This window comes from Beta vulgaris, chromosome 8, assembly GCF_026745355.1.
Source record: "Beta vulgaris subsp. vulgaris cultivar EL10 chromosome 8, EL10.2, whole genome shotgun sequence".
NCBI classification, from domain to species: Eukaryota; Viridiplantae; Streptophyta; class Magnoliopsida; order Caryophyllales; family Amaranthaceae; genus Beta; species Beta vulgaris.
In genome coordinates, this window is record NC_079209.1 from 45163031 (window position 1) to 45177794 (window position 14764).

At 33.2% G+C, this 14764-nt stretch overlaps 2 protein-coding genes and 1 pseudogene across 2 annotated transcripts; 1 reads left to right on the forward strand and 2 right to left on the reverse strand.

The window, feature by feature from the left end:
- On the forward strand, positions 1-5251 carry LOC104883958 (methionine--tRNA ligase, cytoplasmic-like; annotated as a pseudogene).
- Positions 5252-9461: 4210 nt separating this feature from the next.
- LOC125492731 (uncharacterized) lies at positions 9462-10073 on the reverse strand. Its single transcript, XM_048635445.1, has one exon. The coding sequence runs from the start codon at positions 10071-10073 to the stop codon at positions 9462-9464; it is 612 nt and encodes a 203-aa protein (XP_048491402.1).
- A 40-nt stretch (positions 10074-10113) lies between these two features.
- LOC125492729 (uncharacterized) lies at positions 10114-10855 on the reverse strand. Its single transcript, XM_057391565.1, has 3 exons — positions 10684-10855; positions 10522-10618; positions 10114-10411 (listed from the first exon to the last, which is right to left on the reverse strand). Exons 1-3 carry the CDS (start codon positions 10853-10855, stop codon positions 10114-10116), a joined length of 567 nt encoding a protein of 188 aa, XP_057247548.1.
- Between the last annotated feature and the right edge of the window lie 3909 nt (positions 10856-14764).

Here is a 14764-nt window from a genome sequence, read left to right on the forward strand (position 1 = left end):
AGAGTTTTCCAGAGAGAAAAATAAAGAGTCACGTCTCCAATTGTCTTCGATGGAAAAGGTTCCGATTGCAGGCAAGCGAAATATACTGATTACGAGTGCACTCCCATACGTTAACAATGTACCTCATCTAGGCAACATCATCGGATCAGTGCTAAGCGCGGATATATTTGCTCGATATTGTCGTCTACGAGGCTATAATGTGTTGTTCGTTTGTGGCACTGATGAATATGGCACCACCACTGAGGTTCGTGCAGTTATGGACAATCTTACTCCTCGTCAAATTTGTGATAAGTACCATCCTTTGCATAAAGAGATTTATGATTGGTTTCATATTTCTTTTGATCAATTTGGCCGAACTTCTACTATGGAACACACTTCTATTTGTCACCAAGTTCTTAATTCTCTCAATAACAACCAACTCTTGAAGGAAGATAAACTCGAACAGGTTTTTTTTTTTTTTTTTGTTCTTTTTATTATTTTTACAAGCTTTAATTTGGGTTTATAAAGTGTTGTATTGCGTTTAATTTAATTGCTTGTTGTCTTTCACTACCAAAATTTTGTACATGTTAACTTTTCTTTGGTTGTTGTGCTTTGTATGTTCAATTTTATTTTTTTTAGGTTAGGTTGATTATGCAATTATGCGCCTTCGTTAGTCGATTATGCTCCTTTATGAGTTGATTGATGGCTTGTTGGTATTTTGTTGCATTTGATTTGTTTGCGATACCTAATTTTGCTCTTTAAATATTGTGTGAGCACTTGTTTTTGAGTGGGCTTGCTCAATGGGTCGGGTTCGGGCTGGGCCTGGTCGGGCTGGGCTATATGCATAAGTTAAATAATGCTTGCATTTTGCTTACAAGAGCACAATGAGGGTTGTGCTCCCACAATACAAAATAGAATATTTACGAATACGAAAATAGACATTTTACTGTTGAAGTGGAACATTACAAAAGTACATTTACGAAAACGAACATTTTACTATTGTAATAGAACATTACAATAATTCATTTACGACAACGAACATCAATCTTTTGAAGTTGAATATTACCATAATTCAATTACGAAAATGAAAATTTTATTGTTGAAGTGGAACATTACTAGAATTCAATTACTTAAATAGAATATTTGCTTATCAAATATAGAATATATTTTCAGGGAGAATAGAACAATATTTTTTGCTGGAAAATAAGCTTTCAAAGAATATTTTTTGAAATAGAACATTTGCTTATCGAAAATAGAAAAAATTTCATGGAAAATAGAACATAATTTTATGCTAAAAGATTAGATTAAAACGAACATTTGTTGAAATAGAACATTTTCTTATTGAAAATAAAACAAATTTTACGGAAACTAGAACATATTTTTTTTGCGGAAAAAATATTCTTTAAAACGAACATATGTTGAAATAGAACATTTACTCATCGGAAATGGAACAAATTTGCCCGGTGTGCACCGTGCTCCTGGGAGCACAATAGAATTTTCACAAGTTAAACAGTCCAGGTTGGATTAGGATCCTTCAATACCAATTCCAATTTAACCAACTCGCTAGTATATGTGCAAATATATTATAACAATTCAAATTCAACCAACAGACTCCAAAATTTTGATCAGAGTATTACTCTTATTTGAACTGCTCTGTTATCTAGTGTATGTTGTCCCCTGAAGTTTTTATTTCACACTTTTTATCCAACTGTTGGCTTACTAGTTTTTCCTAGGAAGTGAGTGCTACTGCATCCATTTGTAGTTATTAGTTCATTACATCAGGTTTTTAGCTTTGAAGTAGATTCCTTAGTTGTTTTGTGGCTATCTTTTCTTTTCTCTCGCAGTTGTATTGTGAGCATTGTCTTAAGTTCTTAGCAGATAGTCTTGTCGAAGGTCAGTGCCCGCGCTGCCTTTTGTCTTGTAAAGGTGATCAATGCGAGAGCTGTGGCGCATTTCTGAACGCCAGAGATTTGATTAAACCTAAATGCAAGTTATAATCTTTTTGTTTTTCCTTCTCTTTGGTATGATTAGCATTAGCTAGTAGCTACATACCTACCTTGTGGCAGATCTGTGGGAGTTTGAGCCTGAGTCCACTCACCTCAGAGCATCTGTTTCTGCAACTAGCTAATGTGCAACCGGAGTTGAAAGCCCTTTCGGATAAGGTCACCTTCTCGAATCAACAAGCAGATACCAGCACAAAGAATCTTCTCGATAAACAACTTCAGCCAAAGTGCATCACTCGTGACCTTAAATGGGGAGTTCCTGTTCCATTTCCTGAAAAATTGAAAGAAAAGGTGAGATATAAATATATGAATTAATTCCTTTTTCTGAAAGGTAGGTGTGGTTTGTGATTGTTCCTTGTTTCTTGGTACATACAAGGTGATGTATGTTTGGTTTGATGCCCCCCTTGGTTATATATCCATCACAAAGTGTCACACATCCAAGTGGGAGCTGTGGTGGAAGAATCCTGACAATGTTGAGCTTCACTGTTTCATGGGGAAAGACAATGTCCCTTTTCACTCAGTAATCTTTTTATACTTACCTTCCTTTCTTTTCTTTTTTTATTATGCTTCCACAAATATTCATTCGTTAATTGCCTAACCGTTAACCTTGATTCAGGTCTATTTTCCTTCATATCTGATAGGAACTGGGGAAAATTGGACCCTTCCTCATTCGATACATGCTACTCATTTTCTGTTATATGGTGCAGGTTTGTTCTGGACTTCTGCGTGATTAATTTGTTCTACACCGTTTGCTTGCTACATCTAAGATGCACAACTTTTTATAAATTGGTTTTGCATGTTTGTTGTTCACTTTTGTTGCAATGGTAATGCTTCTGCAGGAAAATTCTCTAAGAGCAATGGTATTGGTGTTTTTGGTGATGATGCGAAAAAAACAGAATACCTGCAGAAGTATGGAGATACTACTTGACAAGTATTAGACCAGAGGTAAGCCTTTTGTTTTCCTTTTGAAACTTTGTTAAGGTTTTGAACTTTGGATATTGTTGTTAAATAATATTGTACCTGTAGATCATTTGCTAGTTGAATTAATGATGAATTTACATGGTCAGACATCTGATTCAAGATTTTCTTGGGAGGACTTGCAAGCTAAATTGAATAGCGAGCTTGCTGATAATCTGGGCAACTTCATGAATCGTGTGCTCAGCTTTGTTGCTAAGCCCACTGGTAATTTGACTTTGTGCTTCATTACATTGTTTAATTGTTGCTAAAGTTGTGATTCAACACTCTCTCCACTTTTACTTTGGTGGATTGCAGTAGTTGTCATGTTCCTACTGTAGTGATGGAACATATAAATTGCTACAAATTGAAATGATAGTGTAACGGAATTGTGCAATAAGAAATTAAGATGTTTCTATTAGCTTGTTTAGTTCATGTATGAGGTGTCTGAGTATATTGTGCAAGTGATTGCTTGTTAGTGTTTGTACTTGTCTATAAAGAGCGATTTTGCTCTTTTTTCCAATATTATTTTATATCTTTCCTCCATTTCTCCACAGGCAAAGGATATAACTCCGTTGTCCCTGATGTATCTGATGATGTTGTACTGACTGAGATGGACACTGACTTGGTTCATTATCTTAAACACTACGTGCAGGAATATGTCAAGGCTTTGGAGAAGGTATCTCTGTTACCCCTTTCGCCTGAAGTAGTATGTGCATGATTTAATGTTCGCTCTTGATAATGTTTCTTTTAACTGTAGGGTAAGTTGAAGGATGGTCTGAAGGCTGCAATGGCTATTGCTAATGAGGGAAATCGATACTTCCAGGTAACGGCGAGTTTTGGCATGGTCTCACACATATGATTATCCACTAAATTACATTTTTAAATTGTTGTCTCCATTGCATTGTATAGAACTGAAGTTTGGAAGCTTTACACTAAAGACAGATCAAGGTGCTCTTTTGTTGTCAAAACTTTAGTCGGAGTTGTTCGAATTCTTGCATGCCTGCTTCAACCATTTATGTCATCATTTACCACAGAGGTTTGAGTTTGTTGTGGCTTTGGTTTTTGAATCTGATATCTTTTTTCCTCTATTTCTGCTTGATTTCTAGAGTAATTTGAACTTTTGGGTGGCAAATTTAGGTGTTGAAGCAGCTTCAGCTTGAAGCTCATGAGTTTACACTTCGGGACGAAGATATTGAGAGGGTTCAAAAGCCTTGGAAACTTGTTTCTGCTGGTCATAAAATAGGGAAGCCATATCAGCTGTTCAGGAAATTGGTAATAACACTTTCAAACTTGTCAGTCCTAAACTATGTAAGTCTTAGGGCCTGTTCTCTTCGGCATAAAACAGCTGAACTGAATTGAACTGAACTGATTTGAACTGAACTGAACTGAACTTATCAAAGCTGAACTGAACTGAACTGAATTGAATTGAATTGAAATGATTTAAATTAAATTGAAATAAACTGAATGTAATAAATATATAAATAATATTTTAAACAATAATAATATGAATATTAAATAATAATTATAATGATAAGTAATAATAATGAATAATAATAATAGTATTTTGGATATTTTTAAATGATAGTTATAAATAAATAATATTAATAATCATAAATTAATAATAATAATAATAATTAATGATAATAATGATAATTAATAATTATTATTTTATACTATTTGTATTAATATATTAATACTTGATGATGATATATAATAACAATAATATCTAATAAGTAAATTAATATTACTATTTTAATAATTAAATTTAATAATATAAAATATTTAGTAATAAAAATAATGATTGGGTTGGACCGCAAAAATTACATCATAAACCGTCTTGACGCGATTTGATTGGTTTATGGGCTAAACAAAGTGGGTTTATTTGTGCTTTGACCTAAACCATGTTCCTCCTAATAATAATTGTAATAATAATGAGTAAAGCTATAATAAACAAAATAATATATAGAAACAACAATAATAATAATAATAATAATACTTAATAGTAATGATATATATTTAAATAATAATAATAATAATAATAAGAGTAATTAGTAAAATAAATTATACCAAGATAATAATAATATTTAACAAAATGCATGGTTATAAAAGAACTGATCTGAACTGAACTAAACTAAACTAAACTAACTGAACTGAAAATAAGCTGGGGAGAACAGGCCCTTAGAGCCAGCACTTAACTTTATCACATCTTTTTTACTCTCCAGCAAAAGATCGATGTTGACAAACTGGAGAAAGACTTTAGTGGAAGCCAGAATGACCATTCTCAGAATGTGAAGCTATACAATCATCATTGATGTAAAACCAGCATCCTTTAAACTTACCTGCATATATATATATATATAATTGCATCCATCCATATGCTTATGCAATGCGTGCTACACATGAATTGTTTGGCTTTGTAATCTTGAACCAACATTCCTAATTTTATTCAAATGGTGCAAGAACGTAACGTCATCCAATAGTGTCATATGTGGTACATAAATTTTGGGCCACCTTTGAGTTCATATGAGAATGCATATTTACATGAGAAATGAGAATGAATTTTACGCGCTATAACTCTTATGAGTAAGTAATGTAACTCTGATGAAAAAATGATGTAATTCCAGAAAAAAAAGGATATTAAGAAAAAAAAAATTGGGTTCAAAATTTTTTAGGGGATATAACTCTAATGAACAAGTGTTGTAACTCTAATCCAATACCTTTGAGTATATATGAGAATGCATACTTACATGAAATATGAGAATGAATTTTACGCGCTATAACTCTTATGAATAAGTAATGTAACTCTAATGAAAAAAATGATGTAACTCCAAAAAAAAAAGAATATTAGAAAAAAAAATTTGGGTTCAAAATTTTTTAGTGGGATATAACTCTAATGAACAAGTGTTGTAACTCTAATCCAATCGTGTGGTTGAGATTCATTCTCATTTCTCATGTATGGAGCATTCTCATGTGATCTTGCACTTTTTCATTAGAGTTTCATCACTTATTCATAAGAATTATAGCGTGTAAACTTCATTCTCATTTCTCATATAAATATGTATTATCATATGAACTCACTCCTATATATATATATATATTCTTTGAGGAAGTTTGTTTCTATATTTTAAGCTACAACGACCATCAATTCCTCATGAAGGAAAATTAGAAGAAAAAAAAAAGAGAGCTACAATTTAAACCTTGATTATTGAGCCAATCTCTTATATAAGTATGAGTACATGCTTATACATTCATTCAAGAATGAGTATATATATCTAATATTTTGTTGTGTTTTCATATTTTCTTCATGAATCAGGATATAATACGTGTGGGTAAGGATAATAGTTACTTGTGAGATCCACCTATGAACCAACCTTGAGCAGATGACAAATTCTCAAGTGTTACGTTAGAGCCTAACAGCAACCATCTTCGTTATTGACTAGAAAGTGGGCTTGAACTATATATTGTTCAGAAATTACTTAAATCTAAAACCATAATTAGCTTCTTGTTTCTAAAAGCTAAATTTATTTATTTAAGAAAAAATTGACAATAGAAGTCTGAACTTTGGGCAATAATTTTTAAAAGGTTTGAATTATTGATTAATCTGTATAGGTCCCAACTTTAGGAGTCTTAATTTTTAGCGGGTCTAGGTAACTTAAAATTGACGATTTTTTTTAAAATGTCACCTAGTTCCTACCTCCCTCAATTAATCCTTCTGGTGTAATCCAAGTTTTATAATTTATGACATACTACCTCCGTTTCTTTTTAATTGTTACGGTTTGCTTTTCATTAGAACCAATGCAAAAGGTGAAAAGTAGGAGAGAGGCTAAAAAATCTGAAAAGTAGAAAAAGACAAGTACAAAAGAATAATAAAATATTGTGGAGGAGAGAGAAAAATCTGCACATGGGATAGTTATGGGGAAAAAGTAATCAACACTTTTACATTAATCTTGGCGGGTTACATGTCTAATCTTTTGAGGGAAATTTCAAGTTCCCTCCAATATCTAAACAAAAACTACCTTTACAATTTCAGAATCTGGAGGGAAAAAAATTCAAACTTTTTCCTAAAATTGGGACCTACACAAATTAATTAATAGTTCAAATAATTTTTCCTTTATATAAACTAAAAATGATAGTGAAGCAGACTGGCTTTTTTTTTGCTTTTTTTTTTAATATGTAGCTGGTCATTAATGTATGGATCTTTTTGTTTCAACAGGTCGGCATTGCGATATAATGGAGGTTGAATATATTAACTTAAGGTTACTTTTATCATCTTGTGGTGATTCAGATTAAGTACTTACTCTTAAATTATACACAAATTTTTGGAAAAGGCGATCTCATAATAGTCTTAATGTGAACGTTGCTCAAGTTCAAGAGATATATATTTTCAAACATAGACTGCGTCTCAAAAGTTCTCATAATAATATTTTTGATAAATTAGTTAATATTTTTGACAATCTAGTTAAGTATTCTAGCACAATAGTTTAGAGATTGTAATCTATATGTAGACTTACATTATTTTTTTAGTTAACATATCCGATATACTACCTTTGTACCTTTTTTTATTTGCAACATTTGTTTTTTCACATTTGTCGAGACAATTCTTTGAAAGTTAACATCTCTTATTTGGTGTAAGTGAAAATTATAAAAATTTAATACTTCCTCCGTTTTTCTTTTACTTGCAACAATTTTTTTTTCATCAACTCTAATGCAAAATTTGGATAGGAGCGATGTAGAGAAGAAAAAAAGAAAGGATATCATGTGATTGGATAGAGATAGAGATAGAGATAAAGGAAAAGCAAAAGTAGAAAGTGTTGCAACTAATTAATTATTTCCTTTTTAGGAAAGTGTTGCTAGTAAAAAAAATACGGAGAAAAGTATTTGAAATCCTCTCATTGAGACGATTCTAACAAGACCTCACTTGACTATATTTTTTCTTATATAATAATACAAGATAATTTAACAAAGTTCGTTGATGTACCACGAAATCAAATGATGCAACTAAAAAAATATGGAGGTAGTATTAGTTAGCGTTGTTCTAGAATTAGTTAAGATCTTTGTTTTTTTACATCGACCGAATGTTACAGAAATCAAACACACTTGAAGAACAACAAACAATCACTACACTGAGCTTTACAAGCTCTTACACAACAGATACCAAAATTGAAAACACTTAAACCTGAAACGGATAGCTCGAGTCTGGGGCCTTTAGGGTATCATTATCGGTAGTCTGGAGTGAGAGTCTTGAGTGCAAATTTTGGTGAGTCTTGAGGAAAACCAGCGATATTTTTAGCAAAAATTTCATGAGTCTGGAATGGAGTTTGGAAATCCAAGACTCTATCAAAGACTCCTCTAGTGGGCCCATGCAAGCAATTTGTTTTTTTTTTTTGGTAAACCAACAAAGCAATTGTGTGATATGAGAATACCAAAAACACCAAATCTACAATCTGTTTTTTTTATATAAAAAAAAAAATCATTATAACAAAGAACCTATAAATAAGTAAATAACCCTTTGTGTGCAATTTTTCTTTTTACATGATTTTATTATTCTCATGACATGATTTTATGTAAGCAGAATCAGTAAATATTTGTTATTCTCATGACAGGATTTTATGTAAGCAATATAAAATAAAAAAAAATGAAATAAAGTAAATATAAAATAATATGTTAAACATTTTATAGAGAGTCTCTGGAGTGAGTCTGAAGAATATAAAGTAGGTAAAAGTTAGTGAAAAGCTGATGTGGCACAGTCTGAAGTTTAGAGAACAGTATGAGGAATAAACACACTAGTATTGGTGAACTTCATTGTAACTCTTCTATTGGCGGTCATAATCTTTTTGTTACACCTTGTCCCTACACTTTCGCGCTCACTCACTTTGAAAAAAGCTACTAGAGGATTCCTAAATAGTAAATACCTTTGGATCCCCTCTTTCAACTTCCGTTCTTTTGGATTTTAAAGTATTACCTTCATTTTGATACTTTAAGTTAGAACCCTTTCCTCTACTCACCTTTAAATGTTGAGAATTTCTTTGACTCAAAATTAAGGTCACCCACTCTAGTATCTTTGAAAGGTTTCTTACTAGAGATTAGGAGAGGAAACCAACTATACCCAGTAGAGGAATTTTTTCCCTTTTGAAGCAACTTTACCTGCAATCAGGGGCGGATCCAGGATTCTGGACCAGGGGTAGCGCAACTTTACATTACCTAGAAACTCAAAAAAAAAAAGTTCGTAATTACTAAATTCAAATGTTACAAAATCCTAAATGTTACAAAATCCAAATACAACCTTCAAATCAATAATAAAAGAAAATTACAATTGTTCACGTCGGGTCCTCAAATTTTGGAACCGATTTACAATCGCATCAACTTCTACATCACAAAACAAATCTTTCTCAAGAAAAGTAACTAAACAATCATTTAGCAATCCATCCCCCATGCTATTTTGTAATTTATTATTGATCATAGTCATAGTAGAGAATGCTCTTTCTACACTTGCAGTCGCCACAGGAAGAATTAACACCAACTTCAAAAGCAAATAAACTTTTGAATGAGTTTCATGTTTTTTTTTGTTTCAACAAGCTTTATAGAAAGCTCATTGAGAGTCTTCACATCCCAAAACCTCTCATCATTTCGAACATCTTCCATGAAGTTATCCAATGAATGTTCAAAAAAGAACATTTCAGCATTTGAAAATTCATTTGGATAAAACTCAGCAAGCCTTAGCAATTTTTCTTTATCATATGATGCAAATCGATTAGAAGGATTAAAGCAAGACATGCAAATAAGTAATTCCTTACTTTTCTCACTAAATCGATTTTCAATTTCTTGCAATTGTTGATCAATAACACTTAGAAAAACCTCAACCCGAAAATGATGAAGATTTGTCACTTGTGAAGCATTACCACGAAACATTCTTCTCCCCGGTGCAACATACATTCCCTCCATGTTCAGAATCTGAATGTCATGTTTTGCCAAAAAGGAAGATACTTTAGTCATATGAGCATCCCATCCACCATCTCTAAGCTTTTGCAAATTCCTCTTAGTCACATCAACCAAAGTCATAGCATTCACAATATCCTGATCACTCTTTTGTAAAGCCAAATTCAACTCATGTGTGATCCCAAAAATAGATGTCATCAAGTATGCCACAAAAACAAAATCAAAAGTCATCAACAAATTAATGATTGCAATTGTCGGCCTTTTCAATGGAAGATTCAGCAATAGCATCAAGTGACTCAAGGATTGGACGATATAAATCAAGGACATTCACAATTGTTTTAAAATGAGATCCCCAACGAGTGTCACCAGGCCTACTTAAAGATTTCTCTTGATTCAAACCAGTTCCAGATTCTATTTCACCCGAGGATAAAGCTTCTACAACACGTGTTCTTTGATTTTGTCGAAGAAATTCTTTTCGTTTAGGTGAACCACCAACAAAATTCAACAACAATGGAAGCACATCAAGAAAAAGCCAACTACAATCAGAGTTTTTCTTGGCAACGCAACTAGTGTCAATTGAAGTTGGTGAGCAAAACAATGAACATAATATGCTTGTGGACACTCATCAGTTATTAGAGTTTTTAACCAGCTATTCACCTCGCATGTTACTAGCACCATCATATCCTTGCCCCGAACTCTAGAAAGACTAAGAGAATGCTCGATAAGCAACGATTCAATTGCCTCTTTAAGAGTTAAAGAAGTGGTGTTAGGCACATGAACCAAACCAAGACAACGTTCATTCAATCACCATTTCTATCAATGTATCGCAAACAAAGAGCCATTTGTTCTTTATCAGATATATCTGCGGACTCATCAGCAAGGATAGCAAAAAAATCATGACCAATTTCATCAAGCATGACTTTCGTTGTTTCTTTTGCACAAGCATGTATGATGTCTTTTTGGATGCAAGGAGCAGTCATTTACAATTTCCCGGAGCGTTTTCCAATACAACCTTTTCAACATCAAGTCTATCTTTTGCATGAAATTTAAGGAGTTCAAGGAAATTGCCTTGATTCAAAGAATCAGAATTTTCAAGATGGCCACGGAAAAACAACCCTTGAAGTAATAAGTACTTCACACATTTAACAGAAGCTTCTAATCGCTTCCGATAATTGCTTGCCATTTCTTGCGATTGATTACTGAAAGCAGATGGAAGACTATCCTTTTGATTTTTAAAGTCAACAAGACTCGTCATGGCTTTATTGTGAACACTCATATGTCCACCAATATGCTTATTGAGTGCATCTGGTTTACTCCAAGTTCTAAACCCCTACTAACAAAAGCATCAGAACCTTCATTGTCTTTCTTGAACAAATAGCAAGCAAAACAAAAGGCAGCATCTTTTTCCACACTATACTCAATCCAAGTGTCATACTTCTAAACCAAGTAGGATTGAAGCGGCGACTACTTTTCCCAAAATCTCTAAAAGGAAAGTCATGTTTACCGGTTGACAAAGTCCTCATCAATATAGAATCTCCTAATATAATCTCTATCATCATTATGGAAATACTCATTTTTTCCTCTTTCCCGGATCTTGAGGAAGACTCTTAATTTCCATTTCTGTTAACCTTTTCAAAGGAGTTGGGATTTGAGACCTAGTTGTGAAGTAGCTCCAAGTTCTAAGTCTTCATTTTGAGATGGAGGATTAGTACTTAATGGAGAAGAATTTTGTTGACTTGGTTGAGTGGGAGGAATAGGTGAATTTGAATCAACTTGATTTTCATTAGGTGTTCCTTTGGAAAAAAAGCTTGAAATATCCCTCCCTTGTTTTCTCTTCATGCTTCTGAAATATAGATTTTCATTCACTAATCATTCATTCCACAACTACAATAAATAAACTAACAAATTCCACAAATTCCTATTTCAACACCATATGATATATCATATATCACTACCAAACTTCCACAAATTCAACCCAATAACAATCATACTTCACAACAATCAATCAAATTTCCACAAATTCAGCCTAACTAACAATGAAAAAAACAACAATAATCAATCAAAATTCAACCTCACAATCAAAATTTCAACCCAAATTCCACAACAATGAACAATCAAATTCCACAACAATGAACAATCAAATTCCACAACAATGAACAATCAAATTCCACAAACCACAAATTCAGCCTATCTTAACTAACAATAAAGATCTGCCACACAATTCCCCACAAATTCTGAAATTCAGCCTAAAACTATAAAAAAACTGCCATATAACAATTTTAGAGGAAAGAGAAAGAAAGTTACCTGAACGTTGTGGCTGAACGCCAGAACTCGGAAGGCCGAACCGCCGAAGTGCAACTGTGTCGCCGTCACTCTCGCCGTCGCCGACCAATTTACACGAAAACTAATTCTGGAGAGCCGAGAAGAAAGAGAAAGAAAGTTAAGACTTAAGAGGGGATTAAGATTTAAGAATCAAAGTTAAGAGGAGACTCAAATTTAGGGCTAGATCTAGATTATAAATTTATAATTCGCGGAACAATAAACTTACCATTTTCTCGGACCTCGGTTTCTCCGATCGAGACTGAGTAGTTGACAAAGAAGACTCCGGCGACTGGCGAGACTCGAATTTTCGACGACACAACACGTCAACACCGAGAATGAGAGTTGAGAGTTTGAGACTTGAGAGAGAGAGAGAGAGAGACTGAGTTTGAGGAGTTGAGAGAGTGAAATTTCCAAATGAAACGCGCTGCTGAATTTTTTGCGATTTTTTGAAATTTTTTAAAAACAGGGGTAGCACGTGCTACCCCTTGTTACCACGTGGCTCCGCCACTGGCTCAATGTCCTCGGCAAGCCACTGAGTTACGGTGCTATTTTAGGGTTCTTTGCGTTTGGAATGTTTTGGAGAGAGAGAAATGAGTATTATTAAGGATTGATAATTTTTTTTTTTTTTGAGGGGGATTGATAATTAGTTAAGATCTATTGAGCATTATTTAGTTTCAAACTAGTTATTAGGTCCGGGCTATGCCCCGGGTAACAAAATTTTCATTTATTAATATTGTACTTTGATATAATAGCACTAAATACTACTTGGTCTAGTGGTTAAAACTTTAGTACATGAACTTGAGGTCACGGGATCAAAACCTATACTATGTAATTTCTAAAATTTTTTATTGTACATGGATTACATGATCTAAAACTCTCTAGGAGAGCGCCACGTGGCACCGTTCCTGATTTACGCACGCCTTTTAATATATTAGTATAGATATAAACGAATAAATAACCTTCTTATGAATCTAAAATGTCAAATTCAAAAGACAACTTAAAAAAAGAACTAAAAAATCTAGCAGTTGGGGCAATTGTATCAATTTCAGTTTGGTTCTTGAAATTTGTTTCTTTAGTCTTCTAAAAATGACTTTTCTTCCTTGTACTTCTTCCCTTTGTTTTCGCACAATGTGGGTCTAAAATAACCAATATTTCTCCATCCATTTCTCTTTTCCACACTTCGCTCTTTGCAAATGTACACCTTTTGCTCATGTACCTATGTGGTATTGTTGTGATTAGGGGTGTGCACCGGTCCAGGAGTGTACCGGACCGGTGGACCGAAATCCGGCATTTCCTTGGACTAGGACCGGACTGGAAAAATTCCGGTCTGGTCTGGTCCTGTACCTCTTGGACCGGAATTTTTTTTTCCAAAATTTTTTTTATTTATTTTATTTGAATATATTTATAAATTATATACATTAAAAATTAATAATAATAATCCTAAAAGAATAAATAGTAGGTTTTTAAGTTTCTAACTTTCTACCTTTTAATTTTTTTTACTAAAATAATAGACATCACGGTCCAACCAATCTGGACCGTAATTTTGCGGATTTGGACCCGAATCATGATAAACGACGGATCAGAATCTCCGGTCCGGTCCCGGTCGGTCCGAATTTTGGTCTAGGTCGGTTTGTGCACACCCCTAGTTGTGATTGAACGCATGTGCATGATTTCAAAACGTGAAATCATAACAATCCTGGCAGCATAACTTTTAAATTATGTTCTTTAACTATTATGAATAAATTGATAACTAATAACATTTAGATAATAGTTATATTTTCTTATAAAAGTTAAACTTTCAAATGTAAAAGTTAAATTTTCGATACGAAAAGTGATATGAGTTGTTTCTTCAAAGTTTTTTGTAAAGTGTAATTTTCATTATAATAAACTAATGTAAGAAATGGTAACTGGGAAAAAACTACCACTATGCTAGATAATGGTAGATTAGTGTAGTTTTAGATCATAATAGGTGGCTATATGACATAAAAGCTCACTATCTTACATGAGTGGCTTTAGTTGATACTAGTATTAGTGTGAATCGGGTCTAAGTAAGACTAACTCTTAATATTTTAACCCACTTTTTAGTTTTTTTCTCTCTAACTTTTTAGTTTCTCTCTCCAACTTTTCAATTTTTTATCATACTTTTGGACTTCCTTCTTTTTTTTTAATAAGGAAAGAAAACTTAGGAAGACCCCTTAATCCGGAGGTCAACCTAAAACATCCTTGCGGACGTACAGGGAAAAATCAATATCAAAAGGAGGACAGAAATACTGAAGATCGAAAACAGAGTGGCCCCTACGCGCCATAAGATCTGCAAATTGTTTGCTTCCCTAAAGTAATGTTGAACCTGAAAAAACCCAACATGAGTTAGATTAGTCCTGATGTCAACAATAGTATCATTGATTTCCAAAGGAATTTTCCAGGACTTCCTAACAGAATTTAATAACAGCCAAATTATCTCCTTCAATAATCAAGTTAGAAATATTGAGGGATAACGCCGCAGCAATTCCCTCCTTGGTTCCACCAAAAAGTGAAGTAAGTAAAATAAAAAGAAATGGAGGCTGGAG